The 19,329-nt window shown below is 38.9% G+C and overlaps 1 protein-coding gene across 8 annotated transcripts in view; it reads left to right on the top strand.

Annotated features, from left to right (window-relative positions):
• Positions 1-19,329, top strand: part of grin2bb (glutamate receptor, ionotropic, N-methyl D-aspartate 2B, genome duplicate b) — a 105,680-nt gene that overhangs the window by 49,456 nt on the left and 36,895 nt on the right. For all 8 annotated transcript variants that reach the window (XM_037099398.1, XM_037099434.1, XM_037099453.1 and 5 more), the window contains 3 exons: positions 10,596-10,739; positions 13,190-13,460; positions 16,260-16,452. In XM_037099398.1, coding sequence (XP_036955293.1) covers positions 10,596-10,739; positions 13,190-13,460; positions 16,260-16,452 — 608 coding nt within the window. The remainder of the gene's footprint in view (positions 1-10,595; positions 10,740-13,189; positions 13,461-16,259; positions 16,453-19,329) is intronic.

Here is a 19,329-nt window from a genome sequence, read left to right as displayed (position 1 = left end):
GCAACATAAAACTGATGTGAGCTTCAGCAATTAGTCAATTAGCTAATCAATGAAATAGAATGATAATAGAAAGATAATCTGTGTGAGGTTTAATAATTGGTTAATCTTTTTGACTTTTTTTTAAAGCAAAAAATATCTCCAATGTGAATGTCTCTCTGGTGTTCTCTGTCCTCTGTGATAGTGAAGTGAATATTGAGTTTTGCACTGTTGGTCAGACAAAAAATGTCACTTTGGTCTCTGGAAAACTGCTACATTTACATGTTTACAAAGTGATGAATTTAATTCATAAGGTAAATGATTCAACAATGGTCATGAATGAAGGTTGCAGCTCTTTATGTGAGTATGATCAGTATCATAAAATGGTTTGAAAAGTACTATCTACTTTTTAAATATTCGAAATTAATCATAAGTGATTAAAAAAAATCTTTGGTAGTTGTGCTGTTACTAAAATCTCATAACAGGAAATAGGTCTTGTTTATATCCAGCTAACAATACTTTTCGGGATATAGCATATTTTCTGTAAATTCAGTGAATAATTTATCTTAAAAGACTTATTAGAAAAGACTATTTCTTATCAAATTTCAATAAAAGTTTTCTACTTTTATTTTATACATTCATACTTAAAAGTCTGTCACGTGCCTCATTCAAATCTGCACAGACATTCTAAATAAAATAAAAGTAGAAAACACTTTTCAACTGTAGTTCAAATAAAACTAGAATGGCTCTCAGTAGTGCGTATACATCTGCCAAAGCCCAACAGTCCCCTTAAATTCAATCAACCCTAATATCAGCCACCTAAATGTGTCTGATTTTTTTTAAATCAAGATCCATGCATTATGGCCTGAGAAATTGATGAAAATGTTGAATGAAGCTCATAATGTGAAAGAAACTGAGAAAATAGATCCTGGATTTGTGTTGCTTTCATGCACATTTTCAGTGTCAAACATAAGACCACAAAGCATAATCCAAATAACCAAATGTATTGCTGAGAGGAATGTGATTTGCGGCACAACTAAATAATTGATAGAGGATAATATGAAAAGAATAGACATTTTTCTATTATGACACACGTGTGTACCTTTTTAATTGTTTTCAGCAGCAGCAATGTGATTTAACAAGTGTCAGGTGCCCCTTTGACTGCTTCAGCAGCCCTCCAGGAATATTTCCTCCTCATAATGTGGAATAAGTAAATGGCAGTATTTGATTAATTATTAACTGAACAATTAGCCTTCTAAGTGACAATTAAAATTTTGACTTAAAATTAAAAGGGACTTTTATTCTTTGAGTGACGACTGAATGCAGCTGCCTCCTCTGAGTCTGTCAGCTGTAGGCAAACACTGCTTGCTTAGCCAAGTATAAGCCATGTGGCACTCTGCCTTATTCGTTTCCTCAGCCAGTGATTGAGCCTGTTTCTCCCTACTTGGTATGAGATTTGCAGATGATGTCATTCTTGCTGAGTGTCATATCAACTCGTTAAATCAGGATAAAGTTCACTCATCTCGGCAGCTTGTGAACGTGTGGCTCAGCTGCTAGCTGTCAGATAGGTGCTGTGAAGCAGATACTGCTACTGGTTGGCTGCTAAATGTTGAAAAGTGTGATTATTTACATTCAAACTACAAAAGACCAGCCAGAGGTTGTAGTATTAACTACAGTACATAAGAAAGTGTATTGAACAGCACGTTGAAGGTCTTGCTGTTCTCATCAGTGTAGCTAAAAAATGATTCTTTGCTGTTGCTCTCCCACAACACCTTCTATCAGCAGCATACATTCATATAAACAACTTTGCAGATATGTTGACTGTCAGCATCATCAGGAAAACACAATGCTTTTTTAACCAAGACCAGCTCCCTTCAGGGAACTGTGCAGTGAGCCTACAATATTAGCAGCTATTGGACATAATTTACGTGATTTGATTTGTGAGCTTGACTCACCAGGTGGGGAGAAGGCGAGAAAAAGCTGTGCGAAACAACCTATAATTATATGAATAGGTCTTACTTACACTTTCCAGTCCATCATTGTGAAAACAAGTGGAAATATAAAATGCATGTCAGGAATTTAACAACAATATTAAAAGTCTTTAATGGTCCTTAAAATGTTTTCTGGGTATTTTTAAGACTACATATTGTATCTATCCTATCGTACTTTACTGACATGACAAGTCATTTCCAGTAATAACTTGTTATTCTCAAACTTACATTTAGAATCAGACCTTGAGAACTCGACTGGAGCTATTTCTGTTGTGTACACTGGTTGAGACTTGTTTCAATTCTCGCTTTCCCTTCTCTGGAAGTACATGGCAATATGTGTGTGTGTGTGAGTGCGTGTTTTTATGTATGTGTGTGTGAGCTGCCAGGTTTTCATATCTGTACATTTGAATTTATAAAATCTCAACAGAGAGGTTCAGGTGGTGTCCTGGGACGAGTTGAACCATTGGCTTGCTCTCTCACGTGAAAACTGTTTTTTTGGTACTCATATTGAGATGCTTAAACTATTTAGAAGTAGACACACACTGTCAAATTCAGCAAAGATTTTTGTTTCACAAAATTGCTTGTTTGTTTGTGAAGGTCACCTTTACTGGCAAAGGGCCGTGTTAATACTGCCAACAAGGCTGCCATACGTTGACCACAGTGTCAATCACACGTCAACATTTTCAAGGACACCCAGGGATATTTCTAGCAGATTTTGTTGCGTTAAAAGCATTTCTTTTGCAATTTTTTTCAGGGTTTTTGTGACAACAGACACAGGCTATTTTTCACAGAAGTCTGACCATTTCTGTGATTGTGGTATTTTAACCATTTTAACCATAACCAAGTGGTTTTTGTGCCTAAACCCTGACCAAAGCACATGTAATTGAACACAGTTAGATTTTAAAGAAATTCAGAGCATACATTCTTTCTTTCTTTCTTTCTTTCTTTCTTTCTTTCTTTCTTTCTTTCTTTCTTTCTTTCTTTCTTTCTTTTTTCTTTAAAGTCCATCTTTGTTGTTGCTCACCACATTATATGATCTCAAATTCAGCCTTGTATCCAGACGTGTCCCAGTATAGAAAGCCATGCCATCATCATCGCTCTACTGGCTGCTGTGGGAGTGAATTACATTTCAGCGCTTCTGAAATCATTTCCTCCACAAAAATAGCCAAAGTAATTCAATCAGAGCATTTTGGGATGTTTAAAATGAAGTGTACTGAATGAAGCCCAGGAAAGAGCTGTCGTAACAGGGTCATTGATAATTAAACAGCCGAATATGGGATTAATTAACACAGTGTGTCTGTTTGATTAGAAATATGATGAGGAAGCACGTTGGGGCTCAAACTGTGGAGGATTGACAGCGACAGTGCTGGCGCCCATACTGCGAGCAGAAGAGATAGACAGAGAGAAGAAGATGAAAGGTGGAGAAAGACGAGTGTGATGAAGTGGAAAAAGCTGAGTGTTGGGAGCGATGTGTATGCTGCCACTTTTGTGTGTGCTTTCTTGTGTGTGTGTGTTTCTGAGACCCGGTCTCTGTGAGTTCTAAGGGTTTTTCTTGTTTTCTCAAGCGAGGCTCCTTTCTATCTCTCTCAGCCTTAACTGCACCCCCTTCCCGACCCTTCTTTGTCTGCCTCTCTCTCGCTCTCTCTCTCTCTCTCTTTCTCCCTCTCTCTCCTTCTCCCTGTTCCTCTCTCGCTCTGTCTCTCTAACCTCCAATCCTCTCCCACCAGGGCTTGTTGAGCAGTGGGCCGATATGTCGCTCTTCCTCTGCAAATCTAATTGGAGACAGGCTTTCATTGGCATGACATGGAGATGAGTTGCCAAATCCTTTCAGCCCTCCTGCTTGAGGCTCGCTCCCCTCAGCTCTCGTACAGTACCGCGCACTGACGCAGCAGCTGCAGCCACAGAGGCAGTACGGATCTGGAAAAGTGTCTGCGGCAATCTGAGCAAAATCAAACGCACCCAACGCTCACTGTCTTAATGGCTTTAAATCATGCAACAGCCCCCAACGGTTTACTGGCAGACATGTTTCATTTAAACCTGACAATGAGAGGGAGAGACAGCAGCACTGTTGGGATCAGTCTGGGGAAAAAAATGGAAAAGAAAACTTCCTGTTTTATTTACACAGATGAGTGTGTGCATTAATATACATTGCAATTCCTCCAGTGAGTTCACTGAGAGTGTTGAGTCTCTGTCTGAACAGAAGGTTATACTCACATGTTAGGCTGCACTACAGTACCTCCGGGAGCAGCAATGAGACAGAGGTTTGTGTTACTAAGCTAGCTCTCTGGTGCCATATCTGCACAAAGGTTGAATAAAGCCTCCCAAATGATTCACTCCTCCACCAGCCTTTTTTTAAGGGAGGGGAAGGGGGAGGGGGAGAGCTAATTCGCACAGCTAACTGTTGCAGATTCAGTGCCACTACACCTAGACTATTTTCGGATTTCTGTGCTGAGGCTCAAACACCAAAGCAGTGTTTGATGTGATTCAGGATGAGAAAGAAACAGGGGGAAGATGCAAAAGGGGAAGTGTGATGTGCATTATAATGAAACAGAGACTAAACTGACAATTGTACATCGGGTGGTCATGACATAAAAGGAGAAAAACTAAATAAAGGCGATTTGAAGGTACATCAGTAGAAAATGAGACTCACTTTGAAACCTTTGATACGAATTTGATACAAAATTCTTAATTAAAACACTGGAGATACAACTCTGTGGGATTTTGCTGTACTCTGTCATTGTAAAACAGATAAAAAGACAAAGAAAGCAACCTACCGAGAGCACCTAACCAATTCCCATCTTAATTCATACAGGCTTTATTGATAAAAATTAGTTTGACAGTCGTTTATATTTGATGACCTGAGAATAACACTGAAGAATCCTCTTTCCAATCCAACCTCGAACCTTCACAATTGCTTTTAACAGTTAGCTTACATTGATATTGCTTTAATTGTCCACCTTAAAGCATGTGCACTGGCTTGCCTCACGTTTCTGTTTTCTCTGTACCAGCTTTACCTGCTTTCTTCGTCAGCAGTAAGTTTTATCAAAACCAACATGAACTGAATGACATCACAACAGCAAGTTTGTGCGAAACAAAATTATTTTTTATACATCTCTACATTCCAACAGTAATCACTATTATAGAGTGTTTGGTCAGTAACCTATATCTATCCTCCCCGAAGAGAAACAGGGAAAGCTACCAATTCCAGCGCTGTGGATGACGGCTTAAAACTGTCAGACACCAAAAGGTTTTAAATTGGACAAAGAAACCTTCAACACGCATTTACTTTTTTAAAAGCATATTTTTAACTGATACTAGAGAGACACGTTCATACCCGTCCACCCTGTATTTATTTTTAACACTTTCTAACCAAATCTGACAGCACAAATGTCAAAATGTGAGCCACCTCACAGGCAGTAACTTGCAATTTATAGACGGGAGACACGAAAAATGGGGCCTGAAAATTGGGTGGCAGACCAGTTTGTCGAGCTCATGGTTGAGTTGTATTTGATGTGAAACGACAGGCAAGAGAGCAAACAGGCGGGGAGGGGGGCGGCTCCAGTAATGACACACACAGACTGCACCCTGCAGGACACTTCACACCTCTGTGTTATGTACTAATGGAGCTGCAGGACATTATGTAAAAGCATAGGACAAAGTGGAAAAGATACGGCTAGAGTGAGTCAGGGGGTCAGGAAAAAGACAGAGCGAGTATAATATGACACTAATACCATGTGAGTAAAGGACAGAAATTAAAGAGGGATGATTAGGATATGAAAGAGAAAGTAGAATGAGATGATGAGTAGCTGTAATCTAAGAAGGAGAGAATAAAGTAAGCAGTGCCCTCACGATCCCTCTGAATGGCAGGTTTTGGTCTCACAAGTGATTACACCTCTCTGAACCCACTTTTAGAAAAGAAAAAATCAGGAGAGAGCGATACCGAGACAAAGAGGGAGTTTAGGTCGTTCGAAGGAGAATTGGATACTGAGTGAGTAAGAAAGTGAAAGGAAATGAAAAAAGCACAATCCAGAACAGCGGAGTAATTCAGTGATGGAAAAGAGAGGTGGTATCTGCACAGTACTGTCAAGCTGAGGAAAGTCAGTTCACCCAAAACAAAAAATATATTTTATACCAAATAACCTCTAGTGGTGCAGATAGTTTTGCCTGACATGTTTTGTGAAGGTTTTCAGATATTTGTCTATGAGATTCTGAGATGTTAATTTCACTACAGGAAAGACTTGATGTCCTCTGCAGATAGGTGGAAAAAATGTGCATATATCAGCAGTTGGGCAAAATCAGTTGGAAAATGTTGGACATTCTCATCCTACTTTGTCTGGATAGGTCTATTTTATTTATTCAGATAATTGTCCAATTACACATGCAGGTCTAAGTGCTGTTTTAAAGTCTGTCCTTCACTGACAGGAATACAACACTGGTGGAGGAATGCTAAATGCTTTAAGTAGTCAATGTTAAGATGACTAAAAGAATACAGTTTATAAGATAACCATTTGCCAGACTGATTGTATACGTGGATGGATGATCTTAGTATGTGCATGTGTATGAATCCAGGTTAGCATGAAATTACAAACATGTATGGAGTGTACCACTGCATGCAAGTGTAAGTTCAATCACACCATTCACCTCCATTGTAGAGTGAAGTGGAGGCTGAAAAACCTCAACATTTTGGCAAATGAAAGCAAAATATCTTTATGATGGGATACCACCAAAGATAGGGAAGAAATATGTTTAGCCTTTCAAGCAGCCATTCCTTAACTTAGGAACAACACAGCACATTTAAAAATAAAAAAAATATTCTGACGGGACATACAATAAGTGCCAATGTTGTGTTGGAGTCTGTTCCCCAATCAGGTAATCTTGCCCTCCTGAAATGTTTCCTGCAATGTGACCAACAGACCTTAACCTGCGGTGCTAGGTTAAGTGATGGCAAACATTAATGGGAAACTTCAAGACATCACAGGATAAAAATATCTCAATTAAATGAAGAGTAACACATGATTTAACTACCTTATTTTATCAGTTCTAAGTACTTTTAATTGTAAATATTTAATCAAGAATATTCTTTGTCAATTTTAAACTTAATCGAACAATTGAAGACAAAAAACTTCAATGTAAATATAAATGACCTGCTGTGGCCCACTTGCAGTACCTTTGCAGCTCATATTTTGGAATCCCAGCTTGAAAAGAAGTTTGTTTTTTTCAAACTTTCAACAAATCCTATGAGAGGAGCAATGTGAAACGGGGGAAGATGCAAGAGGGGGAAGTGTGATGTGCGATGTAATGAAACAGAGACTAAACTGACAATTATACATCAGGACGTCATGACATAAAAGGAGAAAAATTAAATAAAGGTGGAAAATGAGACTCACTTTGAAACCATTGATATGAATTTACTTACTATTCTTAATTAAAACACTCGAGATGGGTTTTTTGTTGGATTTTGTTGTTCTCTGCCATCGTAAAACAGATAAAAGGATGAAGAAAGCAACCTACTGTGAGCACCCAGCCAATTCCCATTTTAATTCCTACAGGCTTTATTGATAAAATTAGTTTAAAGTTTCTGGCACCCATCCACAAATCTTTAAAGACGACTCATGAATGCTGGAATCATTTGTCAGGAGAGGCTCAGTAATTTCCCCTGAACACATGTCACTCAGGCAGGAGTAGAAATCACCTTTGCTGGGGAGTATATACAGCAACATGATAGCGTATGTAGGATCAACTTAAAATAAACTACATTGGCCATGTTCATCATAATTATGCATCTCTCTGATGTATTTTTACAACAATGGAGCTCAATCAGATTTGGCTACTCAAACCAAATTTGAGAGGGTGATCAGCTCTTACTAGTTTTGGTTTTCAGGAAGAAAAATAAAGAATAGTACCAGCTTCATCCTGTGTAGACAGGAGGGGGTTTCTGTGTGGTGAACAGACGTGAGAATGGATAGCGAACTTAAAGGATGACTTGATCCACAGATGGAATCATAATGTCAGGGTAAATTATGTGTAGCACTCATCTTTACAATTCACTTTAAACGCTGCGTGTTGAGGCTGAAACGTTCAAACAATGATGGATTTTGATGGAAGCGAGAGGTTAGAGGTGAATAGTGCATTAGCTGTTGTCCATGCGTGAGAATACCTTCATTACCTTTCTGAAGAGATTGGAGTGTATTTACTGTCAGCATAGGTAAAACATCTGTTTTCAGCCAGAGCAGAAACACGTGCACGCACACACACGCACGCGCGCGCGCACAGACACAGACACACACACACACACCACACACACACAAACACACTCTTCTTCCCCTCTCATTTCCACCACTGCCATTTCCTGCACCATCACTTGACTCTATGGTGTTATTACCTCATTACAGTGAAAAGTAGGCAACAGATCGTTTCTGCCCCCCTGGGTAAAATAGTGGAGGAAGGGGGAGATGGGCTTTGATGTAGAGTGGAGGTAGTGCACCTAACTCGATGGGTGCTCACCCTCCTGCATGACTAACATGTATGACTGATTGCACATGTGGATGGATACATGTATGTGTATAAATGCACATGAACATGAAATTGCAAATATACAGAGTGTAGTAGTGCATGCAAGTGTAAGCAGATCTTGGAGCCATGAGTAACAATCAATGAAGGGTGAAAACGCACAATTTAAATTTTATACTTCAAAACAAGTGATGCGACTGAGAGATAACTGATGTAAGAGTAGTGTAGTCGCCACTAACGATGTGGTGATTTGTGGAAGGTCCTTGACTTCGCCTGGATTTTTATCACATTCTTTGGTATACAGCAAAGGTAAAAAGGATTGATTAGGCGATTGATACCACTGTCATGTCTTTGTATTAATTAAAGGACTCTTAGCCTACCTTAGCATTAAGACTGAATGCAGGGCTAGACATCCAGCCTTCTCCAAAGTAAAAGAATTATGCCAACACCTCTAAATCCCACTTAAGATGTTTGTTTGACCCCCACATGACAATTTGGCATGGTACGATGTGAACATTTCATATCACAATTATCCTGTCCAACATAATTGCCATTCATGGTATTATTCCAATTATCATCAAAATATTTGTATAACTTAAAAATAAAAACAAAAAATGCAAAACTGCACACATTAACATATTAGTGTCACTTTAACCTTACATTTTACTGGGGAACATTTTTTTATTTAATCACCCTTTTAAACTAAAACAACAAGTCAGTAAAAGTATATTGAATAATTAATTGTAATAATTAGGTCTTCCTGCAGAAATAAAGGATAAATAAACTGTGGTAAACTCATCTCCCTTCATCTGTATTTTAGTCTTTAATCTGTGGTATTCACACACATCCGATTTTACTTATTTTTGTGGGGGATACAGTGTGCAAGCTGAGCCGACAATAATCATAACAATTAGTGACTTAACAGCCTTGTAACAAAATCTTTGCATGCAGACTTATTTATACATTTTAGATGGTTTAAATGGGTAAGATTTAACGGTGTCATTTCACTTTATGGATAGTAATGACAGTCTTTCCGCCACCACTTTGGTTAAGAGTAAAATGTCTCACCAGCTATTAAATGGGTTGCTGTTTGTTTGGCACCCATGGTCCTCGGAGGATGAATCCGAAGGGTTATGGTGCTTTTCTGAATGTGCTAAATAGCAAATATTGTATACTTATTCTCTAAGATAGTGATTGATTAGCATTGTCATCATGATTAAACATGTTAGCATGCTGACATCAGTATTTCGCTGAAAAAGTCTGTACCTGTTTCCATGAGAGTGGTATCCATTTTATAATGTGACTGTTTTCATTTTTTCCACTATGTTGTTGTGGTCCTTCAGTCTAAACGTTTACTTGACTGCTTTAAGGGCCGTGAAAGAGTTAACCAGCAGCCAGTGTTTAAGTATGATCCAACACCTCTAGTCATCTCACTCACCATTCAACAATGTATTTCACTCTTGGACACACAGAGGACCCATGACTTGATGCTGTTCTCATTAAAGCCCCTCTGCCATGTCGCCTACGGTCACTGACATTCTTGAATAATACATCTTGACTTCTGTGTCCTGATGAGTTGCTTGGCAGTTTTACATGAGTGAGTGACCTTGACTTATCCATGGCACCAGACATCAGGCTCCTGAAGCTCCAAGAGCTATTCTTACGTTGTCTTTTCCTCTTCACTCCTTGTCAGAAAACTGTTTTGACAGAGATCTGTCCACACGTTTGGCACCCCACAATAATTATAATCCAACCAGTTGGCATCTTACCTGTTAAATGTGCAAACATAGCTATAACAAGGGCTTCTTGATAATGAATGAGTCACCTCAACCGTGTGTTTGAATATTCACAACCCTTGTTTGCTTGGCAAAGAACTAAATGTCTCAGATTAAAACATCACAAATAGAATAAATTGATGAAAAAATGTCATATTGTTGCAGATGCCCTAATGAAGTTACAGCAGATGCACAAGTCCCAGCTATAAACAGGACTATATTTGTGTTGCGAGCAGTTACTGGACATGCTCCATAATCATCTATGCCCTACCTTCCAATTCTCGCTCATGCTGTATGACTCATGACCTTGTTAGCTGATTGGCTCTGTCTCTCTGGTTTCCAGGACGACCACTCCATGTTTTTCCAATTTGGTCCGTCGATCGAGCAGCAGGCCCAGGTCATGTTGAACATCATGGAGGAGTATGACTGGTACATCTTCTCCATAGTCACCACGTACTACCCTGGCTACCAAGACTTTGTCAACAAGGTAAATAACACATCCAGACACTCTGATAAAGACATACATAGATTATGCAGTATCCAGTGTTGCCAGATCTGGTGAGAGAAACAAGAAACCAGGTCTATGGAAGCTGCCCCAAAAGAAGCAACAAGGTTTACTTTTATTCTTTTTTATTTATTTATCTTTAAATAGCTAAATGCAGACGTCTTAACCTAAAGTGAGAAAACAATAGGCCACTTGGTCAGTTTATTCTGAATAGTATGTATGAATTTATTTTGTTTTCATAAGAGAGCATTGACAAAATGCTGTACCTTGGACTTTTACATTTTCCTTTTTAACCCTGAGGAACATAAATAAAACCAACTGGCCAACAGCAAATTAAATATAAATTGCATATAATGAACAGACAAAGTATCAGTAAACATTGTTGGGGGTAAAAGTAATTACTTTTACTAGGTAACTAAGTGATATAAGTAATATAACACAATATCAGGTATTTTGATAATATCCTTACATTTACTATGTTAAATAGGTTACCGCATTATATTATTTTATATTGTTATTGTAAAAGCTGATATCTTGAGGAAGATCTGCATGATGTACACCTGTTTCACACCAAATTTACAGTATCTGTAGAGTGCCTTTGAATTGTCCCCCACCAGAGAGACAGACAGACAGAAAGACAGACAACTTTATTAATCCCCCAAGGGAAATTAGGTTATCAAAAAGCCCAACATAAACAAGCCCAAAGAAGCAACTACACTTGAGAAACAAGCATGAGGACTGCAACCTGCGACTACCAATATTTGTGAGCTACTTATGGGAAAGATTACAAGCCCAAGGTCTATTTTTTGATAGGTGGACTTGGCAATGTATGTTTTGTATACAGTATATAATGTTGATGACCATATAGCAGTGGGTGTGTATACAACTTATCTGCTACATTATCACCAAGGCAAATCTTTATATACGATACACCACTTGGTAATAAGTTGAGGTTGAAAATTACAGAGAAGATAAATGTATTCCTTTGATGCAAACTGACTCCAGAACCAGCAGGATAGTTATTATTACTTACACAGCTAATGGCCGTAAACTTTTTCAACCATGGATTCAAATGAGAAAATCATTTTAGCTCTGGGTCCCAGGCACTGTAGGTATTATTACTCTTGTCTTTTGGGGACCCATTATTACAGGCCTGACAGATACTGTAGTTTGCACTTTGTTTTTTAATCTTTTGATAAGATGACTGTTCTTTTAATTATTTATTTTGTTGTTTATTTAGAGAGGACTTTGTACAATTTGATGAAATGATCCTAGCAGAAAGCAGCTATTTCTGCGAACATGATTGTCTGGTTTTAAGCCATAATTTCAAGCTTTTGAAAATGATAAGGCTTGGCAGAGTCTGATGTAAGTGGGCAGCGAGTTCCATTTTCTGATTGCTTTAATGGAAAAGGCAGATTGGCCGAACATGTCTTTTTTGAATGCAGACACTCAGTGTGGCTTCAGCGTCCTTATCTCCAGGGCTGAGAACAGACTCTTGAAAGGGTATGGTATGAGATCGTGAAATACTTTGAACATCAGACAGACATCTGAAAAGAATAAGAAAGTTATTGAAAGTCAGATACTCTTACTTCTTTATAATATTTCTGCAATGGCTGTTTGTTTCCTTTGAACAAAGTAAGGGTAGCAATCTGGTTTAAGAAAAAAAAAACATGTATTGATCATTTAAATGGGGGTGATGAATGAGGGTTTATTACGACTTTGAGAGGCATTGCAAAATAGTCACATTAGCTTTCTGATGAAAGTAAAAAGTCTAATATCAATTGCTACAGTTTACTGTCTCTTCATATCTGCACAAAATAACATATGATACCAAAGCCCCAATGACTTGAGCAGTGAAAAACAGTTTGTTATTAGCATCATAAATCTCATTCTACTGTGTTGTGTCAAGCAAATATAGAGCATACAAAATGTTTCTTTTAATACACAAATAAGTGTCATAATGAAATGCACCTAATGTAAAGTACTTTGCTCTGCCTGTTCCTCAGCCTGTATGATTCCCTGCATTGATTCACTTAAGAAGCAGCGAATACTCTCTGACCCTAAAGCATAAAAACAAAAACATTTTTAAGCTCGGCAATCACAATCATAAAAATCACTTTTTGCAGCGCAGAATCTGTTAACCCTGCGGTGATGTGTTTGTGGATTGCAAGTAAGAAATAGAATAGACACTATCTCCTTGAGAATTTCCTCTGTGCATTTAAGGAAAAGAGATTATCTAATGTTGCTCTTGTTGCTTTTGAAAAAAAAAAATATCGGCCACTGCGTATTGCTCTCAAGAGATGTGTAAACACAGAACAGTTTTGCAATCTGGGATCTGGAGGAGGAGACATCTCAGTCAGTTTTGTTCCAGTATCTCTTCTTAACAACTGCGGCCTACACTTTTAAAAATCACATCTTCCTTTCCCATCTAGGTCCGCAGTACCATCGAGAACAGCTTTGTGGGCTGGGAGTTACAAGAAGTCCTCCTACTGGATATGTCAGTGGATGACGGAGATGCCAAGATCCAGAACCAGCTGAAGAAACTGCAGAGTCCTGTTATTATGCTCTACTGCACAAAGGAGGAGGCATCCACGATCTTCGAGGTGGCCCATTCTGTAGGCCTCACGGGTTACGGCTTCACCTGGATTGTGCCCTCGCTAGTGGCCGGAGATGCAGACCATGTTCCAGAAGTCTTCCCTACAGGTACACACAAACACAAGGGCGCAGTTTCACAAAACAGATATCTGACTCGCCTCAGATTGCTGTAATTTGCTATAATTTTGTTAGTGCGTGAGTATAAAAACTTCCTGTGGCAAAAAATCACAACGCAGTACGTCTGCTAACCTGTCAGTCAGGGTCAGGATAATTTCTGGCCAAATAAAAATGTCATGTTTTACTCTTTTATTGTCAGTTAGTGTCACTGGTCAGAAGGTTTAAACTTCGCTTTAAGTCCATAGTAAGCCTGGTTAGGGGTACATAACATTTTACTTTTATAATAAGTCTAAAATTGGCTAATTTTGTGAAACTGTTTGACTTGGATTAGACAAATTTAAAGGGTACATTTAAGACTGGCCTAACTCCAAACATAAAAGACCAGTTCATAATATCGTTGTGAATCCGGCCGCAGATCAGTAGGATATGATCTCTTCATTTCAGGAATTAAATAGAGATCGCATATGCTCAGAGCATCACATCATTGCTGCTTGAAAAAAATACAGCTAATTAATGTTTTGTAGAGAAAGTGCCACATGTCAAAATTTGAACATTAAGTCACTATTACCAAATTAATTATGATGCTTTGTTTTTAATCAAAGCGTAAACAAATAATACCTTCTCTCTTGCTCTCCACATACAGTGACTGTGGGCTGTGTCATAGCAATCAACACCCTTGGGTTACCTTACATAAAATAAATTCCCACAGTTTCACACAGTGATGTTCACAGATTTTAATCAAGGAAGAGGGCACTTATACTGTATCATGTACTCCGTGTCAGCAGGTTGAAAGTTTGACCCGAGTATCTCTAATAAAATTACACCTAATCTCCTGAATTTTGATATTTCCGGAAGCACTAGGGAATACATCAGCCCCGGTCAACTTATGAGTATATTATATCAATGTTTAATATCAATATACAGTAACTTCTTAAGTGCAGTATATGTAGCATGTTCAGATGTGGGTTCAAACTAATTTAAAGTGCAATGCTACTAATTTTACACATTGCAGTGTGTTTACAAGTCATGGAGTACCACAGCATATGAGAAGTAGTATAAAGCCTTTTTGTGGCTCCAGAAGAAGCTGCATGCAATCTGGTAAATTTCTTCCAGTGATGTCAATCTGTAGCTAGGTTGCATTACAAGTAATGTAGGCACCCAGGATTTGAAAAGGAAGAACAAAATAAAAAGGTGATATCTCTTGTTCGAATTCAAGGATTGGTCCATTAAGAATCTATTAATGTTATAGGAGTACAATGTTAGACCAGTGGATTGCTTTCAAAAAATATCTCCTACGGGGCGCCGCTTAGCTCGGTTGGCAGCGCACGACCCATGTGCTGAGGCTCTGCAGCGGACCCAGGTTTGAGTCCTGGCCCGGGTCCCTTTGTTGCGTGTCATTCCCCCTCTCTTGCCCTGTTTCCTGTCACACTCTTCAGCTGTCCTATAGATAATAAAGCCAGAAAAGGCCAAAAAAAAATATTTAAAAAAACAAAAACAAACAAAAAAAAAAAAACCTGTCTCCTACAATACCCAAATCAAAAAGCCTCTGAGTGACATCACTGGAGGCAATTTATCAGATCACATGCAGCTACCTCAGGAGCCACAAAAAGCTTTATACTATTTTTTCACATATGCAGTATTACTCCCTGAGACCTTTAAACACACTTTATGTGTAAAATGATGAGTTACCCTTTAAGGGAACTTCTCTGGTGTTCTCCTTACAATGAATTGTAACTGAGCCACTGAAATATTAAGTGGTAAAGTTAAAAAAAAACTTTGTATTAGAATGTGGGCACAAGAGACAGATGGCCTTGTTTGCATATATGCAAATGTTCTCCTGCTGTATTTGCACTACGCTGTGCCAGTCAGTGCTCGGGTGCATACTGATTTGTGGTAACCTCAGGTAAAGGAGTTCATCATTTGTTTTGGAGTTTGTTCAGTCATGTGTGATAATTTCTGTTTATCTTACAATGCCTCACATAAATTAAATGAACGTGGATGGACAATCTTTTATTCTTATACTGTGACTATCACTTCTAATAATACAGTGAGCGTCGGCCTCACTGGAGTCGACTGTAAAGAGGCAGGAACGAAACCCCTTTGTCTTTTTACAGCAGTTTATATAAAGCATTACCTCCTGCAGTTCAACTCCGAGGCTGCCTGAAAAATGCAGGTTTGCCTTTTTCCAATAGATTTACAGTGCAGGTTCCAAATGTGCACACATAATCCAAACCAGCAACACAAAGTGACCTGAAAACGCTGTTGTTTATGGGTGTAAGAAATGGATGTTGACATCTGATAGCCAGCAGTTCCTCATGGTTGGAAAGCCAAGCATAACAAAATGAGCTGAGGGATGAGCATGGTCTCATCTGAAGCTCATATTCAGCTGTTTTTTTCCCCCACGTTTTCAACTCAAACTCTCAACTGAGTTTTTTTTTCTTTTAATAGCAAAATATATAGCTCCACTCAGCTTCAAACAAATTAAAATATTGTAGGTATGATTGCAATCTTAATTTTGTCTCAGTGTTTTTGCCGCTTTTCTGCCTCCTCTAAAATGCTTTCATTTTTGTATATCTTTCCCCCCCCGGGCTATTTTTCATTGCACCCTGCCTCTGCCTGCCTATTTGTGTCCTCCCTCTCTTTCTCACACTTCCCTGTCTCTCCCCCTCCTTTTCATTTTTCTCCATATTTCTTTCTATTTCTGCTATGGAATATATGATTCATTGGAATATATGCCTTCGTCTCACCTCACTCTCTCTCCCTTTCTCTTTCTCTCTCTGTCTTTCCCAGGGCTTATCTCGGTGTCATATGACGAATGGGACTACAACATCGAGGCCAGGGTACGTGATGCAGTGGCTGTCATTGCCACGGCAACCTCCACCATGATACTGGACCGGGGGCCACACACTATGCCAAAGTCAAGCTGCCTCGGGACACCTGACAAAAAGAGCTCCAACACCGGCCACTCCAAAGAAATACTGAAGTGAGTCACTAATACTGGGACATGTGACAAAACACAGCAGGGCTGGGATAGATGAATGCAAACATGGGTAAACTTCAGATGTGCGTGCAAAATCACACCCCAGAACAGTATTTTCCCAATCAAAGTTTACCAACTCCAAGGTCTGTCAAGGTTGGAATTTCTCTCCATGTTGAAGCATTCTTTAGTAAAAGTAATCATCAAGAGTCTTAACAGAACTAAACACAGAACAGCCAGTGTGCCAGGAATGAATTTAAACTTTTTCTGGTCTCCTATAAATTGCAAATCAGTGTGCCAGCTGACTACGTACAGTAGTAACACAGCATTATTTCCAAACACAAGGGGGATGTCATTATTGTAGATAACTACATTAGTCAGGTGGTTACAGGTTATGTTAGAAAAATATCTGTTAAAGGAAAAGTTAGCTCAAAACTCAGTCTTTATTTACTCACCCTCATGCTGATGTAAGGGCAGGTGAAGTCTCGTAGTCCACAAAATATTTCTGGAGCTTCACAGCAAAACACTGTTGCAGCAATCGCCTAAATAGCAACTATGAACCAGTGTTTCACACATATATACCTAACTTGGTTTTACTGGAGTACAATGCCATCCGCAGTTGATTAACTATTGTAAAATCGTCTTGTCTACTGACAATCACACATGCTCTGTAAAGAAAAGAGAGCGTGATACACCTCTGCACTGATTGTGATGTGGCCTCTCCTATTTAATGTAGAACAACTTACTCTATGTTTGACACAAGCTTGTGATAGCGTCTGGTTGTCGTGATGTCATTCAGCACTACGATGGCTTTAATAGATAAAAGAAAAACATGATGAAGGCAGATATTGCAATTAGCTTAAAGGGATATTCCGGCGTAAATTTAATCCATGGTCTAACACAGCGTGACACTGAGTAAGACCCCCCTCGAGAGATCAAGTTTTCTGACCGCTAGCTTACGTAGTTTTAGCAACCTCAGAAAAGACCGCATGATAACAATACACTGCAGTCTATGCCTCCACCAGGAAACCGCCATCAAAAAGTCACTCATAGCCACAAAAAATGCCCAGAACATCACCAAACATCAACGACAGTGCAAATAGGGTCCCAGCACATAGCTCGAGGCATCAAACATCTGCTAGCTACAACGAGGACACAACTCACCCTTCTCCTGCAGCAGCTTGCTCATTGTGGGGAAGCCCTGCAAGTGCAGTAGAGTTCCGCAGCTCAAGGATGAAAATGTATGATTATTCCACCGTGTAAATGCAATTCAAAGTTCATATGTGTCTTGCCTACCAGTTTATAACAGTTATTATCGAGAGCTGACAGGGAAAAGAACGGAATTGAGCATTTCTAACTGCACTCGGTAATCGACTCGTCTGGCTTCCCCACAACGAGCAAGCTGCTGCAGGAGAGTGGTGAGCTGTGTTCTCTTTTCAATAGAAATCTGGTGTGTTAGACCATGGATTAAATTTACGCCAGAATATCTCTTTAATCTAGCGAGCTTCTGCTAACAAATTTTGACAGTGGTTGTCATTTCAACTAACAAAACCAATGGTTGTTAGAAAGCTGCTCTTGTTTACTACAGTGTGAAATCAAGGATCAATCATTTAAACATTACTGGGAATGTTAATGTTAAGGCTGCCATTGTTTTCATGGTACAATGCTTTTGTGGCCTTTATATGTTACGAAAACTGTATATAGAAAGGAAAATAGAGAATTGGAATCAGACTTGGATCGCGACTGATGACTCAGCCTTTGAACATGGAGCGCATGTGCTACCAGGTGTTCTGCCTGGTTATCCCAACATCACACACTGCTTACATGCTGTCAAAGAACAGAAACTAAGTGCAGAGTTTGCAGTTGAGTACGAGTCAGATAAGGCAACCAATTGCTCAATAAAATGAACAGGTTTGTTTTTGAATCATAACCTCAGATAGAAATACTGCGCTTTTGATTAAATATTGTTCTGAGTTTTGAGCCCATCAGGTCCAGGAAAGAATCTTCCTTTCTGAAAAGAGCTTTGTTCACCTAGTTTTATAAGCCTTTGAAATTTGTTTGGTGCTAAAAAAAAACGAGCGGGGATTCATGCACAATACAGAAAGACAGGCTGAACAAAAGCAGATGAAATCTTTATTTAATTCATGAGTCAGAGCCGAAGGAACCGGCTTGTAAAATAACAGGGAAAAAAAGTGTAGTTTGGTTTTCAGCTGCTGAAGCGCAGTGGGAAGTATCAAAATAAATCCCGCAAATGTGCGGCCACACACACATGCAACATGGACCACAATTACAGAGAAACGCAGACACATTCCCTAAGGAGAGCCAGAATGTGTTTAATTATCCAATAAAAAGATGAACTGAGACATTAGCTCCCAGACTTAAAACAACATCTCATCTTATCTTTAGCTTAACCCACAGCCATCGTTAAAGAAAAACATCCTTCTTTCCCCTTTTTCCTCTGAACTTCCTTGTTGCTTTTTTGGCACATTACAGAACAAGCAGAAGCACTGGTATTCAATAATTAATCCCCGTTTAACTTCATAGGGCACACTTTTACTGTTCACATTGATCAGAGATTCCACAGCTAATTGAATGCTCGGGGGACAACCAAAGTAATGAAAACAGGACCAAGCAACAAGAGCGGGGTTATCTCTAGCACACACAGCAACACAAATGCAAACGTGTGTTGTTATAGCATGACATCCAAGTGCTATTTGAGGCTTAATCTCATAAAAGAATATAGTTGGATATTTCATTCTTAATTCACTGTAATTATGCCTTACAAAACCATGAACCTGCCTGCCTTTCATCCCTCGTTTTTTTCCGTAATATTTAACATTTTCTATGTTTTTGTTTGTTTGTTTTTTTTCCACTGTCAGTTTG

The sequence above is a fragment of the Acanthopagrus latus genome, chromosome 1 (genome assembly GCF_904848185.1).
Source record: "Acanthopagrus latus isolate v.2019 chromosome 1, fAcaLat1.1, whole genome shotgun sequence".
Classification (NCBI taxonomy): Eukaryota; Metazoa; Chordata; class Actinopteri; order Spariformes; family Sparidae; genus Acanthopagrus; species Acanthopagrus latus.
Note: the sequence above shows the minus strand (reverse complement) of the source record. Positions and strands in the feature narration are given on the sequence as shown.